Consider the following 19,426-nt stretch of genomic DNA (forward strand, 5'->3'; position numbering starts at 1 on the left):
CTTAGATTTCAGTATTTTAGAAGACTTGCAGATTACAGATTGCGCAAATAACAAGGTTTAAGAGATAATCTCACCCCTTGCTTGGCATATTATATTTTTTCTTTTTGATCCTATACCTCTATATCCCTCTTCGTTTGGTATAGGAAGACTAGTATGCAGGTAGTCCTCGACTTACGACCATAAATGAATCCAGAATTTCTGTCATATATCATGACGGTCATAAGTCAAGGCATCTGTGTTACAAATTTTATGACCTTTTTTGCGACAGTCAGTAAATGAAACCATTGTCCAAAATAGGTGTTTTTTGCTGGAAACCAGAAGTAAATGGCACGGGAAACTGCAAATGATCATAAATGGTCTGGTTGCCAAGCTCCCAAAATGGTGGGGAGGCGACTGTCAGAACTTTGAATCTGAATTATTGTCAGGTGGGAAATATCAGGATAGTATGACATTCCAATTAAATTTATTTTATTACTAGTCATGCCTATGTATAGGAATCTACTAAATTAATGGTTAGCACTATCTTGGTGTTAGGTAAGTATCAACAAAATTCCAGAGAGTTTGAACTTAGTCCATTTGTAGCAATGTAGGCCAATTCCTTTTTTGACTATGTCCCAAGGTTCTGTCCCTTGTACACTTGTACAATATTCTTGAGGTGGCCTGTTGTAACTTTGAACAGTCACTAAATGACCACGAATAAAGGCAAATATATGTGTCCCAGGATAATGTTGCAGGATCCAATCTGGGTCGGTCACTGGGACCAGAGGTTTTGTCTTCCGAGCTTTTAGACTTGTACTGGAGCCCATATTTCTACTGAAGGTGGGATCTAACATGAGTCTGAAAGCTCAAGACAAAATCTCTAGTACTGGTGACCGACCCAGATTGGATCCTGCAACTAAATGACCAGTTATAAGTCAAGGAGTACCTATAATAGGCTTGTTTGACTATTAATGCTGTGTTGCATTATAATGATAAATACTAATAGCATATACTGTTTCCAAATGTAATCTATATCATCATCTCCCAAGTCTATTTTTTTATAATTCTTCCTTCCAGAATTAGTCCACAATACATAATGAAGTGATATAGTATTTATATGATGCTTTTCACAGAAGCTTTGTTTCATAGATTTAGATTTTTTTTAAAAAAAAAACCTTTCCCAGTGATTTATTGGTTTACATTTCCAAGGTTTTAAAAATATAGTCCAAAATTTGTTTTAATACTGGTAGTGATTTCCGTTTTCCTTCTAACTGTCAAGTACTCTACTCTTTTTTGTGATTCCTCACATTATTCTTGATTATGTTAATCAAGCTTGGAAATTGTGAAACTAAGTGTAGATAAGGTATTTAAAAAATATTTCTTGCAAGTTGCTTCTGTGTGTAATGCTGACATTGATTTGTTGAGGAATCAATCGGTATTTCTCATTGAATGAACATGAACTGTTTCATATTTTAAGCACCGCCTTCTAGCCTTAGATTTTGTGCAGGTAAGTTTAGAAAAAAAGCATTTCCACCTGCTACTATGTGCTTATGTTACAGATAAATTTTGATAGAGGAACTGCATGTAACATAGTCTTTCTCTATTGTTTTTGCTTAGACAGGGTTTTCTATACTCTAATCTTTTCTTTGTGTTGAATCTACAATTTAAAACTAGTCATTTGGTCTTTCAGAATAATATTGCTCCATTGCAGTACAACTGTGTAGTACAGCTTGTTCAAAATTTACAGTGTTGAAGTGATAACATTGTAATTAGAAGCCTTTATTTCTAGAAACTTCTTGTCTATGTAATTGTGCTTAAATGTTTTTATTTATTCATTAAACATTTTTATAGCTACCCAACTCACACATTGATGATGTGGAGAGACTTACAAAATCTAACAAATAACTTTATATTAACAGGGTTTCTCCAAAAACGCTCTTAACATTTTGCACGAATGGTGTATTACTTCGTACACTAATGGCGGGGGATAGCGCATTGTCTACTGTAACTCATGTTATTGTGGTAAGTCTGGCCAATGTTTTTCCGAAATGGTATCCTTATTAATGTGCAAACTTTTTAATACAAAATTTTATTTATTTTAAAATAAAAATATTTTTAAATAATGTTTTAAAGTAAAAATGTTAACAGATTAAAAAAAAACTTTTTATTAGCATGTTAGTGGTATTATTTATTTAATCAATTTCTAAGAATGTCTTTTCTCCTGTAACTCTTGTATTGCTTTATTGATCATATATTACTTTGAGGCACTTGCTCCTGGACTCCAATAGAGGAGTAGGTTTTGATTCATTTTTTAAACTTCTAGAGATGCGTTGAATAGAATTTGATTATTATGCTTTTTATAACTAGTAGGTTCTAAAGCTTGAACAACTAAACCTACATACTAGATATTTTTACCAGTGTTTGTAAGCTTGAATCGTGTAATAATGTATTGATAAATTTACAATTTAATTAAAATTATTTTGAAATTCTGATCATTTTGACTTAAAGTGGTTTGATAAAAACATTTAACTTCCAATATGAACATACTTGATACCTATGGGTACCGAATTATGAAAGCATATCGTTTTCTGTCTTCAGCAATTTCTATATATAATCAGAATGTGAAATTTAAGGAGCAGTTTTCAAATGAACCATGTAGAATTTGGGATTTCATTTGACAGCTTGAATATTCTGAAGCAAAATACTACATAAAATTCCAGTATTCCAGGATGAATTATATGTTGATTTTTGGGACTGTTAATATTAGATGGGACAATTGCTAGGTAATTCTGAGAGTTTGAGCCCATATATTAAGAGTGTGCACAAGATAGAGAAAATATGTCGACCAGTAGAAATGAAAATCAGTATTTGTAGACCATGCAGTAAAAACATAGCAAAGCATAGCTTCAGTATAGTAACCTTGGTCATTATGATGTATGCTAATAAAGACAAAAAAAACCATGACCATCGTTTCTATTATCATTTTCCATGTCAGGAGTTTCAAAATCTCATGGCCAATGGTTTCATTGGAATTTTAAGAACTATGGCTGCCATAGGGCAAATATGGATGATAATCATAGTGATTATACTATCTGTTCAATCATGTTTGATTCTCAATGATTCTATGGACCAGCACTCTTCATATTTTTTTTATCCTGTGCAGTTTATTTTAGTTATTTTTTTCTTTGGGTGATGTTGGCTTTTATAGTATCTACCCATTGTGTTTAACAGCCTTTTTCCTTTTACTGATGACCATTCTAAGCATAATTATTTTTTCCAGTGAGTTTCATCATGTGATACGGCTGAAATAAGTAAGGTGGAATTTTGTGGTTTTGTCTTTCAGCCATGTGGTAAACTTTTATATTACTGACTACATGCTTGTTGTCACCTTTTCTGTCCAAGGAGCCTTATTAAATTTATATATAAATGAGATATGTATAATTGAGATGTTTGCAAGAGATGAACAACTTCAGTTGACATGACAACAGGAAACAAATTATAATGTGATGTAACAAAATGCTCAGATTTTATTATAAAAATCATGGTTTGTTTATATTACAGGATGAAGTCCACGAGAGAGATCGATTCAGTGATTTTTTGTTAACAAAATTAAGAGATATGCTACAAAAACATTTGTCATTGAAACTCATACTTTCTAGTGCTGCTCTTGATGTGAATCTCTTTCTCAGATATTTTGGAGGCTGTCCAGTGATATATAGTAAGTTCAAATATTTTTTTAAAAATCCCAGTACTAAATACAGTTCAGGAAGATATGTATTATTCTGTGAGACAGAGGGGGGGTAGTGGGGAGAGGGAATGAGGGAGGATCTCATATTTTGGATACATGCTGTAATTTAGCTGATTCGAGATATCTTGGTTCAAAATTATTGCCCTATTATGCACCATTTTGTCAAGTCAAAGTTTACCCTCAATGAAAAATTTAGTAGAACTTAGATTATTTGACATAGTATGTTTTTGAAAAAAATCAGAATCTCTTACCTGTGATATAATATTTTTGTTCAATTCATGAGTATGTAATCGTTGCCTATGTAGAAGTAAATTTGGATATAAACGATTTGGATATAAACTTAAAAAAATATTACTCCTATTATGTATTAGATGGAGCTTGATTTAATTGGGCAAACAATTATCCTAACATTTTTTTCCAGTGGTTACAGTAGCAGTCTAAAAAGAGCATTGAGGCAATGAAACAGCTTTGGCATTTGAGTTCCACAAGGAACTCAAAGGATTTTGAAAAGAGAACACAGATACACATGCACGTGCACGCACACACACACATTTGTGATGCCTTAAGAAATAAAATAAGTAAGCATAGTTCTGCCATCATAACCAGCAGTGTTTGTGGCATTGATTTTGTGCCTTAAAACATGGCATATATTTATAACGTGCACACTTAGGGTATAATTCCAGCACTGGATCTTGCTTCCTCCATCAATTCTACCGTAATTCTCCCTTTGTTGGTTAAGTTTTCATCTAAGTTTTTTCTCAAGAACTGAAGTGTGGACAATGTTTGCTCAAATATTGGCCATACTTCAGTTCTTGAGAAAGAACTTAGATGAAGAATTACCAGAAAGAAAGAAGGCAGAATTACAGCAGAATTGTTGGAGGAAGCAATTTGCCTTACTGAAAAAAAAAGCCAAATTCCAGTGAACAAGACTAACACAGAGAAACAAGAAACTACACATTCTGCAGCGCTGGAATTTATCAACACCTTTCAGGTCATCAATATGTATAGTCAAACTGGAGAATAACACCACTTAACAGGATAGAAAAGGTTGTCTTGAATAGCAGGAGACTGATACCTGCTATTGTCTGCTGGCCTGACTTACTGGCTTATTAAGAATTAGTTTTCATTTTCCAAGAATATACACTAGGGCAGAGTGTAAAACACAAGACCTGTGGACCAGATGTGGCCGGCTCGCAAGGTGCTTAGATCTGGCCGCAGGGCCACCCTAGAAACTGCAAAGGACCAGCCTCTGGCACCTCTGTCAGTGAAAATGGGGTCCCAATCTCTCTTTTTGGCATGAGACCCTCCCGAGTTCCAATTTGCTAGCAGAAGGTTGTAGGAGGCAATCCCAGCGGAGGTTAGCGGAGGTTAGGAGCCTGTTTTTGCTGACAGAACATTCAGGCCACCACAGGTACCCATGACCCAAGTGATGTCAAGCTCAAGCCTACTAATTTCTTGTATGTGACAAATGTTATTACCTAGAATAGTTGCAAAGATCTCATCTCATAATTTTAAATTTTTGGAAGGAAAAATATGAAGAGTTTGTAGTTCTGTAGATGATATCATTCCAGTCTGTGAAAGAAGATTGGGTAGGGAAAAATATTGCAAGTTAAGTCACTGGCTATGGAAAATGTGCCAACAGAAGATTTATGATTGATTGATTGATTGTACTATGATTTGCATTATTTGTTTGCTTGCATAGAGAGTTGTACTTCACAAAGGCAGGAAGAATACATTAAACGATTTTGTGGGGACTGGACCCAGAGTCCCAAAAATCAGATCCAGATTTATGCAATTAAACTAAACTGCAGATAATCAGATTTATGTAATTAAACTGGAGCCTATTAAAATTAAGTGATGGTCCTTCCCTTCCCCTTTTTTACTTGTAAGCCGCCCTGAGTCTCTTTGAGAGTGGGCGGCATACAAATTAATTAAATAATAAATAATAAAAAAATAATCAATAGAAGGATACTTAAATAAACATGTTACCATTACCTATATATTAATGCTTAACTCGTTAAGAATGAGCAAAGCAAACAGTACAGAAAAGCATATTAACAAGTGTGCTAAAATTAGCAATAGCAATAGCAGTTAGACTTATATGCCGCTTCATAGGGCTTTCAGCCCTCTCTAAGCAGTTTACAGAGTCAGAATATCGCCCCCACAGTCTGGGTCCTCATTTCACCCACCTCGGAAGGATGGAAGGCTGAGTCAACCTTGAGCCGGTGAGATTAGAACCGCTGAACTGCAGATAACAGTCAGCTGAAGTGGCCTACAGTACTGCACCCTAACCACTGCACCACTTCGGCTCTTCAAAGTTCATCTCTGTGGACTAATAGCTAACTAATCACTTGCTAAAGTTCATCTCTGTGGACTAATAGCTAACTAATCAAATCAGTATAATAAACATATATCCTTTGACTTAAATCAGATATTAATATTTTCATTTAAATCTGCTTCATTTGATCATTTTATTGTGCTTCGTGGACATGCAAAAAAGCTAGAAGATTTTGGGCTTAAATCATACACCAATTAGAAGATTTTAAAGATTGATATACAAATTAAAACCAGGGCTTTTTCTTTTGGTACTGTTGGACTAACAGTTGGAAAAAACTAATGGAACTTTGTTTTTATACAGGTAATTGTGGACTTATAATCACAATGAGCCCAAAGTTTATGTTGGTAACTGAGAAATTTGTTAAGTGACTTTTTTTGCTCCCTTTTACAAACTTTCTTGATACAGTTAAGTGAATCACTGCAGTTGTTAAATTAGTAATACGTTTGTTAAGTGAATCTGGCCTCCCAGATTCTTGTTCAAAGGTCTCAAAAGGTGATCACTTGTCCCCAGGACACTGCAACCATTATAAATATCAGTCAGTTGCCAAGGGTCTGATTTTTAATTATGTGACTATGGGGGTGCTGCAACGTTGTATGAAAAATGGTTGGAAGTCACTATATTTCAGTGCTGTTAAACTTTTAAAGGTCACTAAATGAACTGTTGTAAGTCGAGGATTACCTGCATATGATAACTGCAGCAAGATTATCGTACGTATAAAGATGGAAAGATTTGACTTTGCTTTTTATTTCTTCCTTTTTCTTTTTTCCTTTCTCTTTTATGTTAATTTTTACTCTTGTTTTTAAAACTTTCAATTAAACTATATTTAGGTGTTGCCTAAAGACACATGTGTTTATTACAATTCCTAATTGATTGTTCTGAATGAACTCTGGGGATTTATAATAATGTTTGTGTTACCAGTTCCAGGAAGACCCTTTGAAGTAAAGGAAATGTTTTTAGAAGACATATTAAGAAGTACAGGCTATACAAATAAAGAGATGATCAAATACAAAAAAGAACAACAGCGAGGTGGGTATCTAGTTTTGCAGTTGTTGGAAATTTAATCTTGATTAATATAAAAATTGCAAAATGGAAACGGAAGATGCTATAAAATACTAGAAAAACCCTAACATAGCAAAAGCTATGCATCTAATCTTGACTTTTTTCTTTATTTAAAACATATATATGATATGTAGAAGAAAAACAGCAGACAACGTTGACTGAATGGTATTCTGCGCAAGATAATAGCAAACCTGAATTGCAACGACAGAGGGCAGTTCCAAATGTAGCTGAAGAATATGAACTGCTGGATGATGGGGGTGACACTGTCTTCAGTCAATTGGTATGCACTACTCTTAAGATCTTCGATATTTTATGTTAGATTTTATATTGGATAGGAATAGTTATGGTTGTAAGCTCAGGCTGTGCCAGTAAACATCAAGTCCTGGTTGATATATCTTTTTCACAGATATCTTCATAAGCATGTTTATGTTTCCAACAAAAAAATTAGAAGACAGTGAAAGTCCAAACTCTGCTACAACTTCCACATTGTATTCTTTTGTGCTTTTCAGTTTTTGAATAACTTTTCATGCTTTTATCATTCTGTCTCTTAATTGAGTTCATGCTTTATTAACTTTGTATTATGTACAATTGAATTTGATCTATATATAAATGAGGAAGCAGCTTGAATTGGCTGTATCAGAAATATGCATGACTTTCTCCGGATTTTACAGTAGTAACAACAGTACAGTAATTTTGGCTGATGAGGTCCAGAAGAAGAGCCTTTTCAGCTATGGCTTCTATCCTCTGGAGCATTGTGTTCTCCCAGATAAGATCTACAGTCAACTTTTGGCTTTCCAAAAGTGGCCTGGGCCCCATTGGGCGTGTGGCATTTTGGAGGTGGCTAATCGATTAGATAACATTGCACCTTTTCCCTGTACACATTTTGCTCCTTCGCTCTCTACTGGTCAATTTTATTTTAACTGAAATTTAGATGTTAATATAAGACCCCTATTTATGGTTTTAATGTTTTATATTGCATTTTAATTGAATGGTTGTAAACCGCCTTGAGATGCCTCTGGAGAGCTGTGCGGCATATAGATTTAATAATGTACTCTTTTGCTAGTTTTAGGACAAATGATGAAATAATTTTTAAAAATAATTAAATAATTTTTCAAGTAACAAAGTGAGTTTTCATTTGCAGGCTGAAAAAGATGTTAATTGTCTTGAACCTTGGTTAATTAAAGAAATGGATGCTTGTCTTTCTGATATTTGGCTACATAAGGACATTGATGCTTTTGCACAAGTGTTCCATCTTATTTTAACTGAAAATGTCAGTGGTAAGTTCACAATAATTAACATTTTTTTACTGAATGATATGCTGAGATACGATATAGAATGACGATGGCATCTGACAGAATAATAACCCAGCTCTGGTTTCTTAGAAGTCTGAATAATAATTTTGAAATGGTTGATGGTTTCTGAATAAGTCAGCTATCTGACTGATGAATCATCACCATTTTTTCCAGTGTCTGAATTTTCTTAAATAATGAAGCTTGATCTTTAACAAGCTGTCTAATAAATATACATAACATTTGTACTTAACAGTCATAATACCATATTTTTCGGACTATAAGACGCACCTAAATTTACAGGAGGAAAACAAGAAAAAATAGTTTATGTCCTCTGTGCATCACATTTTCACCCTCCCTGGTCTCCAGAAACACTCTGCAGGACAAAAACGGGCATGTTTTTGGTAAAAATTGGCCCATTTTTGGTGAAAACGGGCAGTGCAGATCACTGCAGAGTGCTTCTGGGGACCTGGGAGGGTGAAAACGTGAGGGCTTTGGAGTCCCAAATCAGGCGTGTTTTTTTGTGTAAATGGGAGTGCTTCTATTCCTTTTTTTTTTTTTTTTTTTGAGTGCTTCTAAGGGCTGGGGAGGACAAAAATGCAATGCACGGAGGGTTCGGGAGGCTTAAAACACCTGTAAGAAACACCTACATTTCCACGCACTTTTAAGGGGGGAAAAGGTGTGTCTTATGCTCTGAAAAATAGTAATTAATATTTGGGCAATTCAATTTTTAATGCTTTGTAACAATAGCAGAATATTTTGACAATCTTGGAAGAATAGTTAAAAGTTTGAGCAGTTCATAAATAATATTTCTAAAATATATTTCCCATCTTTTCTCCCTCCCTCCCCAGTTGATTACAGGCATAATGAAACAAGTGCAACAACACTAATGGTAGCTTCTGGAAGAGGTTTCTTGAATCAAGTAGAACAGCTGATTGGTATGGGAGCAAATGTCCATATAAAATCATCCAATGGCTGGTAAAAATACAGTTTTTTCATTGTTTTTATCTAGGGAATGTATGTAGATATAAGACTGGAAGGGGGCAGGAAAGAGCTTAATTCTAGTTTTTAATGAATATTTCAGTTTCTGATCATGCTTTAGTGTGTAGTATCCAACAATGAAAAAAATAACTTAAAAGTAAACTTGCCACAGAATTCAGCTTATCTTGGAAACCATTCCTGGATTATAATTCTATATACGGATTTGAAATTTGAGTTTTCTGTTCATTATAAATACTACAGTTGAAAAAGATCTGTTAAACCAGAATAAATCTTCAGTAGATTGATTTGCTAATTACTTCTGTTGATTTTTTTATATATTGTTTGGATTTTAATAAAACAGTTTATATACTTTATTATTTAAAACTGGATATTGAATATTGAAAATTATGTACCTAATTCTGTGATGGTTGTAATTTTTTCTCTTTGTTTTTTCTTTATATTTTTAAAATATTTAATAAAATACACTTTATGTATTGCATCAAGGAAGGATATTTTTCTCATATTTTGATACTATAATTCTGATACTCTGATTGAATTTAAAATGCATACAGTATATCAGTTATTTTGAAGTTGAAAGCCTGAGTGCATTGGAACATAGCAAGGAGAAAAGGATAATATTAATTCTAACATTGAAAGATATAATATAATTTAACCTTTAAGCAATTGATTGTCTTATATGTCCTCACCTTCACTTCAACAGTCAGTGTTTATTATTTGTTTATATATTTTTGTAAATTATAAATATATAAATTTATATATTTGTTTATATATTATCAAGTCAGTATTTATTCTCTCTCTCCATATATATGTATATATGAATGCATGTGGGTATATATGTATTCGCCATGATAATTTGTACTCAACTTGGTCTTCAAATGGTAAAACCATTGCCATTGTAACTAAAGCTACCCACTTTCTCCTGGTCATCCTTTTTTTCTCTTTCCTTCCACCTTGTTCAGCATTAGAGCTAGATCTTTGAGTAATGTGCCTGAAGGAGGACAATTTCAGCCTGGTCGTTTGTTTCTTGAATGACAGTTGTGTAGATTTGTTCAGTGACATACTAGTTTGTTTTCTTGGCTATCCATAGTATTCTGAGGAGTTTTCTTCAATACCACAGCTCAAAAGTATCAGTATACAGGTGAAACTCGAAAAATTAGACTATTGTGCAAAAGTTCATTTATTTCAGTAATGCAACTTAAAAAGTGAAACTAATATATGAGGTAGACTCATTATATGCAAAGCAAGATAGCCTGCTTCTTCAAACTCCACCTTTATAGAGTGCCGCAGGAAATACCACTACTTGCACTATTCTTATCTTGAGGATATAATCACATCACTGCATACAAATATGTTTTCCAAAATTGTCATAGCTGCCCTACCAATGCTACTCTGCTGTGTATTTCTTAACTGCTTATTTTCTTTACCAACCACAAGTGATACCCAATACATAGGAGAAAAGCCCGGTCTTCTTGGTTCTATGAAAAATTGATAGAATCCTTGTGGGGAAGGTTGTGAGGGAAGGTAGGCACAATGATAGAGAACCTGCGTTGTCCACATCCCATCAAATAGCAAAACTTCAGTGAGGGGATCTGGAACACTCCATGCAGTACAAACTTGTGAGACTGGTAGAAATAGCTGTAGCTAGGGGTTCTGCAAATAATTACATTAAATATATGACACCTGAGAAAAGAAATGATTTTTTTCATATACTATAGATTACTTAGTATAGTAGCAGTAGTTAAAGGTGCAACCTTAGAGGTCCAAATATTATTAAGATTCTTTTTTTCCCTATCATTAAGAGACTCATTAAACAATATCAGGGTAATAAAACATTTTTAAAGATCCGAGTTGATCAAATTCTTCAAAATAAGTGTAAAGGAGTACCGTATTTTCACCCATATAACCCGCCCACGCAAATAACCCGCACACGCATATAACCCGCGGGTTTTCCGGATCGTGTAAAATATTTCCCGTATACCCCGCCCACGCATATAACCCGCCCACGCGTATAACCCGCGACGAGTAAAAGAGAAGGGAAACAGCTGAGATCGGGGTGGGGGAAGAAACGGAGAAAGAAGCCTGCGCACGCTGGGGAAGAGGAAAGGAACGGAGGAGAAGGAAACAGCTGAGATCGGGGTGGGGGAAGAAACGGAGAAAGAAGCCTGCGCACGCTGGGGAAGAGGAAAGGAACGGAGGAGAAGGAAACAGCTGAGATCGGGGTGGGGGAAGAAACGGAGAAAGAAGCCTGCGCACGCTGGGGAAGAGGAAAGGAACGGAGGAGAAGGAAACAGCTGAGATCGGGGTGGGGGAAGAAACGGAGAAAGAAGCAAGCCTCCGATCGTGTAAGCCTCCGATCGTGTAAAATATTTTTCGTATACCCCGCCCACGCATATAACCCGCAGGGGGGCGCTGTGCATGTAAAAACCGCATATAACCCGCGGGTTATATGGGTGAAAATACGGTATGTAGAAAGTACATTTCTTGTAACTATTAAAGCAGTCATGTGTTTTTCTAGGCTTATGTAGCTGTTTTCTAAACTGTTTGCTGGTGTCTGCATGGTTTACATGTCATTGTGAAGCATTTATTTGAAAAGATCTTCATAAACCTATTGCAAATCCCATACTTGATGAATGTAACTAAAGAGTATTGAGAATGTTCCGTTGTGCATAAACCAGACATTTTATTAAATACTTTTACAGGACAGCTTTGGATTGGGCTAAACACTTTGGGCAGACAGAAGTAATTGACCTGCTGGAATCCTATTGGTAAAGTATTTTCTGTTACTGAAATGTACTGTAGCAGTGATGGCGAACCTTTTTGGCACCGAGTGCCAAAAAGGAAGCGTAGGCAACCTGGAAGATGAACTGCCCAGGGGGCATATGTGTGCCAGAAAATGAACTTTCGGTTTCCGATGCGCATGCTAGTCTTCTGATTACTGGCGCACATGCGTGTGAGATGATCAGCTAGCCATCGTGATGTGTGAGCATGTTTCCAGCACTGTTCCACTTTCTGACACTGCCTCATGCACAAAAACCAGCTGATCGTCTGGCATGCATGCACACCAAAAACCCAGAAGAGGAACGGGTGACTCCGTGTGTGCCAGGCGACATGGCTCCGTGTGCCACTTCTTCAAGTTACAATCATAAGTGAGCCACAAATTTCCATTGCTAAACAGGCAGTTGATAAGTGAGTGAGTCCCATTTTATGATCTTTTTTGCCATGGTGGTTAAACAAATTACTGCAGTATGTCAAGTTAATCATGTCGTTAAATTATCTTGCCCCATTGATTTTGCTTGTCAGCCATTTGGGAAGGTTAAAAATGGTGATCACATGACCCAAAAACAGTGCAACTGTCATAAATGCCAAGCATCCAAATTTTGATCATGTAACCACGGAGATGCTGCAATGGACATAAGTGTGAAAACTGGTCATAAGTCACTTTTTCCAGTACTGTTGTAACGTCAAACAGTTACTAGGACTATCTGTATTTCTTGATACGGAGTCTTAAAGTAAAAAGAAATCATGATAAAATTGAAATAGGAAAAGATCTCTGAAAGACTCTTAATGTTTAGTAAAAGTATTTTAGGATCATTTCCAAGCTGTTTTTATTGCATACATTAGTTTATTTTCTTCTTGTTGTATATGTTCAAAGTAAAGCTACCTCTAAAACAAGGCATTAATGGTCCTGGCAAAATTAGCAAATGATTTGTTTCTGTAATGTAGCCTATATTTGAAAGATACGAAATAGGATGAACTGGAACATTATTGAACAGCAGTTGTAACACAGTATGGGAAGAGATTTTTTAAAAATGTAATGTAAAACATATTTTTTATTGTTTAGTGGAAGTCCTATTTAGATCAGGTGCATAACAGCATATCAAGCATATCAAGTGCATAACAGCACTATATGAGTTTTTCTATCACAACATTCTGAATTAGTTATTTCATTTTGTATTCTCATCTTTGAGCTATAGAAACCATTAGGAACTGGGAAGAGGCAAGATGGGCAATATAATAAATAAAAGCTTAACTCCCTTTCATCTTCTTGCCACTAGGGTAAATAGATTGATAGTTCATACTAAAAGTGTTAACTGTGTTGCTTTCTATGGAGATTAGTTTTGCAATGTTTTCATTGAGTGAATTGAACAAATAAAGTGAGTAAAATTATGGATTATGGATTAATAAAATTATGGATTAATTGTAGTGTGTCTGTTCAGACAAATTCAGTAGATTATTAACCAAGATAGAATTACTATTGCCTGTTTAGGATTTTGAGAATGAAAGGGAAAATAGACAAAATAATTGCGGAGTAACAGAGTTTTTGTTGAATCACTGCTGTTGAATTCCTAGAAATATTTCTTTGTAGTTTCCAAATATTTGTAAAATTGGAAAAAATCATTTTGGGATTTCTTATTTTTGTTTTTTAGATTTAACACCTTATTTATCTCTGTTATATATTTCAGTGCCTCATTAGAGTCTGGTAATTTAGATGAAAGTTCCTTGGTCCATGCTAATGCTGGTGAACTGAATATAGAAGATCGAGAGCTCCTGAAAGCTTATCACTACAGTTTTGATGATGAAAAGGTAGATCTTGACCTGATAATGCACCTACTGTACAACATCTGCCATAGCTGTGATGCAGGTAATGTCCATTTAGCTATGCCCAGTATTAATACATTATTTCATATCAAGGTTTGCTTAATTCATTTATTTGTTTGTTTATTTGTTTGTTTATTAATTAAAGGGTTTTTTTGCTCAATCCTAATCCCACAGGATTACTAGAAATTAAAATAACAATAAAATAATTTAAAAACTTTGAAAGACCTGAGATAAAAGATCAGTGACTGAAGGATGGATTATTTGCATTACACTCCGGCATGTACCCAAGGCAGGCGCGCTCTCTCTCTCTCTCTCTCTCTCTCTCTCTCTCTCTCTCTCTCTCTCTCTCTCTCTCTCCCTCCCTCCCTCCCTCCCTCCCTCCCTCCCTCTCCCTCCCTCCCTCCCTCCCTCCCTCCCTCCCTCCCTCTCTCTCTCTCTCTCTCTCTCTCTCTCTCTGTACACATGAGGGTTTTTTTGTATTTTTTTCAGCAGCAAGTGATTAGATATTCTCACTTGTTTCTTGCAATTATGAGCAAGGTTAAATGCATATAAATGAAATTGAGAAGATTTGTTTCACATCAGTTACATAGACAAGAAAGCTGAAACCTTGGCTTATTTTTATTTCTCTTGTAGCACATTCACATTCAGGAACAAACAGAACTAGCTGATGATAGAAAAATATGAATTCTCAAGCTAAATACAACATATATAATTCCTCAAAATTCCAAAGCTACTTTTATCAATTGTGAGAAACTTGAATGCAATAATAATTAGAATTGCTTAGGTTCATTTTTCTTTAGCATTTGAATTTTGTTACACAGGTGCAGTTTTAATTTTTCTTCCTGGATATGATGAGATAGTTGGATTGAGAGATCGCATACTCTTTGATGACAAAAGATTTGCGGATAATGCTCATAGGTAAAAGTTTATACATTTTTATTTTGAAGGGCTTTTTGATTTACTTTCAAAACTGAAATATTTTTGATATTCCATTCTGATTTTTTGCTATCAGATTCCAGGTGTTTATGCTCCACTCAAATATGCAGACATCTGATCAGAAAAAGGTTCTTAAGACTTCTCCTCTAGGCATCCGCAAAATAGCAAGTATCAAATAACTTTAGTTCTTTAATGATTGTTCCCATTTTTACATCATTATAAGGTTATTGTTTTCATTTCTGCAGATACTTTCTACAAATATTGCAGAAACCAGTATCACAGTAAATGATGTTGTTTTTGTGATTGACTCAGGAAAAATGAAAGAGGTATGCTCTCCTTAATGTCATGGATATTTTATAATATAATGTATATATTAATTGAAAAGTACTTTGCAGAAAAATGTAATTGAAATCATGATGGCATTGCTTTAGTAAAATAAAAAATAATTATTATGTTACACACATACACATATCTTAATTGCTAATTTGATGTTCATATTTATATCATGTTAATTGCTAAGAGTTAGAGGCATATAAATGTAATAAATAAATAAACATAGATGTTTTATAATGTAGATTTTTCTTAACTTTCTAGAAGTCCTTTGATGCACTGAATTGTGTAACTATGCTTAAGATGGTGTGGATTTCTAAAGCAAGTGCTGTTCAGAGGAAGGGCAGGTAATAAAACTAAAAAAAAATTTTTTTTGGCTACATTAGAGATATTTTTTTAAGATACATCATTTAAAAAATCCATTTTCCGGACCTAGCAAGAAACCCTCACAGATATATAAAATTAAAAGTGGAAAGAAAATGTTAACTTAGGAAAGAAATTTTAATGAATGAAATTTTAATCTGCTTTGATAATTTATTCATATTTTTTGTAATTTTTTAATATAACTTAAATAATGTTTTACTTATAAGGGCAGGACGTTGTCGACCTGGAATTTGTTTTAGACTCTTCAGTAGGTTAAGATTTCAAAATATGTTGGAATTTCAGACACCTGAACTTCTAAGAATGCCTCTACAAGTGAGTAATTTTTATTCTGTTGTTAAGCCCTGGTAATACTATGCTTGAGTTAAATTGTAGTTTATTTTAACTATTATTTGTTGAATCACCTGTGAGGATTTGGCTCAAATTAGCCTATCAACTAGAGAGGCTTGGCACAAGATGTGAAATTCAACTAATATCTGATTCACTTTTTATTAATCTTAATGTAGAAATGGTGAGTAAAGAAATGTTAATTTCTTTTACTTTATGATATTTTCATCAGTTAAGTTCAGTAATTTGTTTCCATATTCAAAGAATAGCCTATGGAGGCAAAAAAATATGAAATGATGGTTTCTAGGTTCAGATAGCCTATCAAAGTATGTATGTATGTATGTATCTATGTATCTATATGTTTACAAGAGTAAGTGTGTCTTGCCCAAAAAAACTTTAAACAAATTCTGGTTGACCTCTATGCACAACAAATATGCAACTATATTAAAAGCTGTTTTGCAGGCATGGCATAAAAAACCTTGAAATCTTTTGAATATTAAAAATAACAGTATTTTTCAATTGTGCTAAATATTAAATTGTACTAAATGCTTAATGGGATAGTAGATTTTTATGAGATATCCTGCATTTCAGCCTCACTGTCTCTTGAACAAGAGTTAATTAATATGCAATGTTGAATCTGATGATAGTCACTGTTGTAGGTTTTCTTTTCATGCCTGCATATATAACACTGCTTGGAATATTCCTAAAGATTCAAGTAACACTTTTTTTTTTGCACTGGAAAATATTTTATCAACTGGAAAATTATTTTTAAATCACTGAAACCTCACAGATTCATCAAGCAATGAAATGCTTGAAATTTTGCCTGACAATATCTGACCTTATATGATTTCAGCATTTCAAAAAGTATCAAAAATTTAAGGTGCTACAGGCAACTACATTGCCAGTATCTGCTTCACCATGTCAAAAAAGCTAATATAACTCTCTCCCTTTTTATATTATATCTTAAGTATATACAGTTGAACTATAATCCTAGGCATAGTTATTTGTTAAACAATTTGAGTTTGCTAGGCATTTTGGTGATATTGCATTGTGTAAAGTCTGTAGTCAATAACAGTTCCCAAAAATTAACATTAGAATTTATATTATTTAATTATACTTAATGTCAGAAGACAATTGTGACTTGTACAATGGCTTAGTGTCACCTGTGAGATGAGCAGCAAAGAAATTGTGTGTGTGTGTATGGTAAATAAAATATAAATATTGAAGTGAAACTGCAAGATTGTAATCTAATGTTTTGGAAGATTTTTTTCAACTAGACTAGTTTTCTTAGCACTTTATTTATTTATGTATAATTCATATTTCTGAACCTCTCATCTCCTTCAGAGAAGAGCTGAAGTTGCTACAATGGGTAAAATAAATTGGAAAAAAAACATTATTCCATCACTGACATCTAAGTGGACATATATAAGATTATACTATAAATGAAGTCATGATCTGAAAAAGATATCTTTACATTATAGGAGCTTTGTTTACATACAAAATTGCTAGCTCCCATCAATTGTCCAATTGCTGACTTCTTAATGAAAGCTCCAGAGCCACCTCCTGCTTTAATTGTGAGAAATGCTGTGCAGATACTTAAGGTGAGTAAATAGAATGAAAAAAACTGAATTTTTAACTAATTTGAATTTGAACGTTAATTTTGGCCCAGAAAATATTTAAGATTATGCATGTCTGTCTACAACATTGCTTATAATTTGTTTAAATAGACCATAGATGCTATGGACACCTGGGAAGATTTAACAGAACTTGGCTATCATCTGGCTGACTTACCTGTAGAACCCCATCTTGGGAAAATGGTGCTGTGCGCTGTGGTTCTGAAGTGCCTGGATCCTATTCTGACAATTGCTTGCACACTTGCGTATCGGGATCCCTTTGTGCTACCCACACAGGCTTCTCAAAAACGTGCAGCCATGCTGTGTAGAAAACGATTTACTGCAGGAACATTTAGTGACCATATGGCCCTTCTTCGGGCTTTCCAGGTATTGTACGTTTATTTACTAAAAGGACATTTAACCATTCATGTTTGATTATATGAAACAGATGAGCTATTTTAGCTAGATCAAATTGTTTTGAAAAGTTACCTTAGGAATAATATAATTGGAGCAGTGCTCTTGAAAATCTAATCTATATTGTTGTTAGTTCCTGTCTCCTTTTCGCTGCTGCCAGCTAGCCTCTGATTGCCATCTGCTATTTGTTTCCCTTTTTTCATTGTTGCCAGCTGGCAAAAGACAATAGTGTTATATTGGTTCTATGTGTATGTATTCTCTGCTTTTTCTTCATCGCTTTCAAGACTTTCATCTTTAACCTGTGTTAAAAGTGGGAACCTCTGCAGCTTGCAGTTCTGGTTCCTGTAATGCTGTAATATGTTTAAATCAATTGCTGAAACTTTTACATTTTCCTTAAAACTTGATAAAAGAATGCATCTTATTTTCATATTTTTAAAATTCCGTATTAGTTGAAATAATAATAGAAAAACAATTGTAAAGATTATGCTGTGGGAAAAGGATATCGTGTATAAAAAAGCATTGTTATAGAGCTAGCCTTTGGTTTATTTGCTGCATGTAATAAAAGGTTAATGGAGGACTGAAGATTGTTTGATTTGAAAAGTGTTCAAGAGCAATGAAGAGTGAAGTGCTCTCTTCATTGCTGTGTTGGAAATTGCTTCTGTCAGTTTGATTTTCCAAATATACTCATTGGTTCTAGGAACACTATAGAGACTTTTGGTGAACTCTCCCTCTCAGCTATTATGATTTTTCTGCCCTCAAGGGAACACAATTCAAAGACTTCTGCAACTCCTAATAAGTTGCCTCAGAGACAGTGTAATAGTTTTTGCCTTTTGAATTGTGGATTTATTAATTTGATCTTCTGCCCAAAGAGCCTGCAGAGGCAGTATAGATATTGGTTGTCTATGATTGTAAATTTGAGCTATGGGAATACATCATTTTTTGGTAATCTGGAAAGGGATTAAGTTTGGAAAGGCCACTGAAGATGTAGTCAGTCTTGTCTTATCTTGTCTTGTCTTATCCTGTCTGTCTGTCTGTCTGTCTGTCTGTCTGTCTGTCTGTCTATCTATCTATCTATCTATCTATCTATCTATCTATCTATCTATCTATCTAATCTGTTAAGCATTTTAAACCAACATATTTGGCAGGCATGGCAGAAAGCACGAAGTGATGGCTGGGAAAGAGCTTTTTGTGAGAAGAATTTCCTTTCTCAGGCAACCATGGAAATTATCATAGGAATGAGAACACAGTTGCTTGGGCAACTGAGAGCATCAGGTACAAATCTGTATATTCATAATAATCATAAATAATAACAAAATCCATCTCTTGGTTCCATATATAGAAAGCCACAACTTTCCTTACATTTGAAAGAATAAGCTGCTGTAATTTATTCAAGCCACATTGCAGTTTTCGG

The 19,426-nt window shown here is 34.4% G+C and overlaps 1 protein-coding gene across 3 annotated transcripts in view; it reads left to right on the top strand.

The window, feature by feature from the left end:
- The window catches only part of YTHDC2 (YTH N6-methyladenosine RNA binding protein C2), a 45,216-nt gene that overhangs the window by 4,699 nt on the left and 21,091 nt on the right, over window positions 1-19,426 (top strand). For all 3 annotated transcript variants that reach the window (XM_014055966.2, XM_087715815.1, XM_014055967.2), the window contains 16 exons: window positions 1,899-2,001; window positions 3,541-3,697; window positions 6,984-7,091; window positions 7,259-7,404; window positions 8,266-8,401; window positions 9,265-9,391; window positions 12,115-12,180; window positions 13,879-14,057; window positions 14,836-14,932; window positions 15,027-15,114; window positions 15,196-15,276; window positions 15,545-15,627; window positions 15,871-15,976; window positions 17,470-17,589; window positions 17,716-17,988; window positions 19,161-19,287. In XM_014055966.2, coding sequence (XP_013911441.1) covers window positions 1,899-2,001; window positions 3,541-3,697; window positions 6,984-7,091; window positions 7,259-7,404; window positions 8,266-8,401; window positions 9,265-9,391; window positions 12,115-12,180; window positions 13,879-14,057; window positions 14,836-14,932; window positions 15,027-15,114; window positions 15,196-15,276; window positions 15,545-15,627; window positions 15,871-15,976; window positions 17,470-17,589; window positions 17,716-17,988; window positions 19,161-19,287 — 1,997 coding nt within the window. The remainder of the gene's footprint in view (window positions 1-1,898; window positions 2,002-3,540; window positions 3,698-6,983; window positions 7,092-7,258; window positions 7,405-8,265; window positions 8,402-9,264; window positions 9,392-12,114; window positions 12,181-13,878; window positions 14,058-14,835; window positions 14,933-15,026; window positions 15,115-15,195; window positions 15,277-15,544; window positions 15,628-15,870; window positions 15,977-17,469; window positions 17,590-17,715; window positions 17,989-19,160; window positions 19,288-19,426) is intronic.

Source organism: Thamnophis sirtalis, unplaced genomic scaffold, assembly GCF_051295495.1.
Source record: "Thamnophis sirtalis isolate CommonGarterSnake01/CBP01778 unplaced genomic scaffold, rThaSir2_p1.2 scaffold_5, whole genome shotgun sequence".
Classification (NCBI taxonomy): Eukaryota; Metazoa; Chordata; class Lepidosauria; order Squamata; family Natricidae; genus Thamnophis; species Thamnophis sirtalis.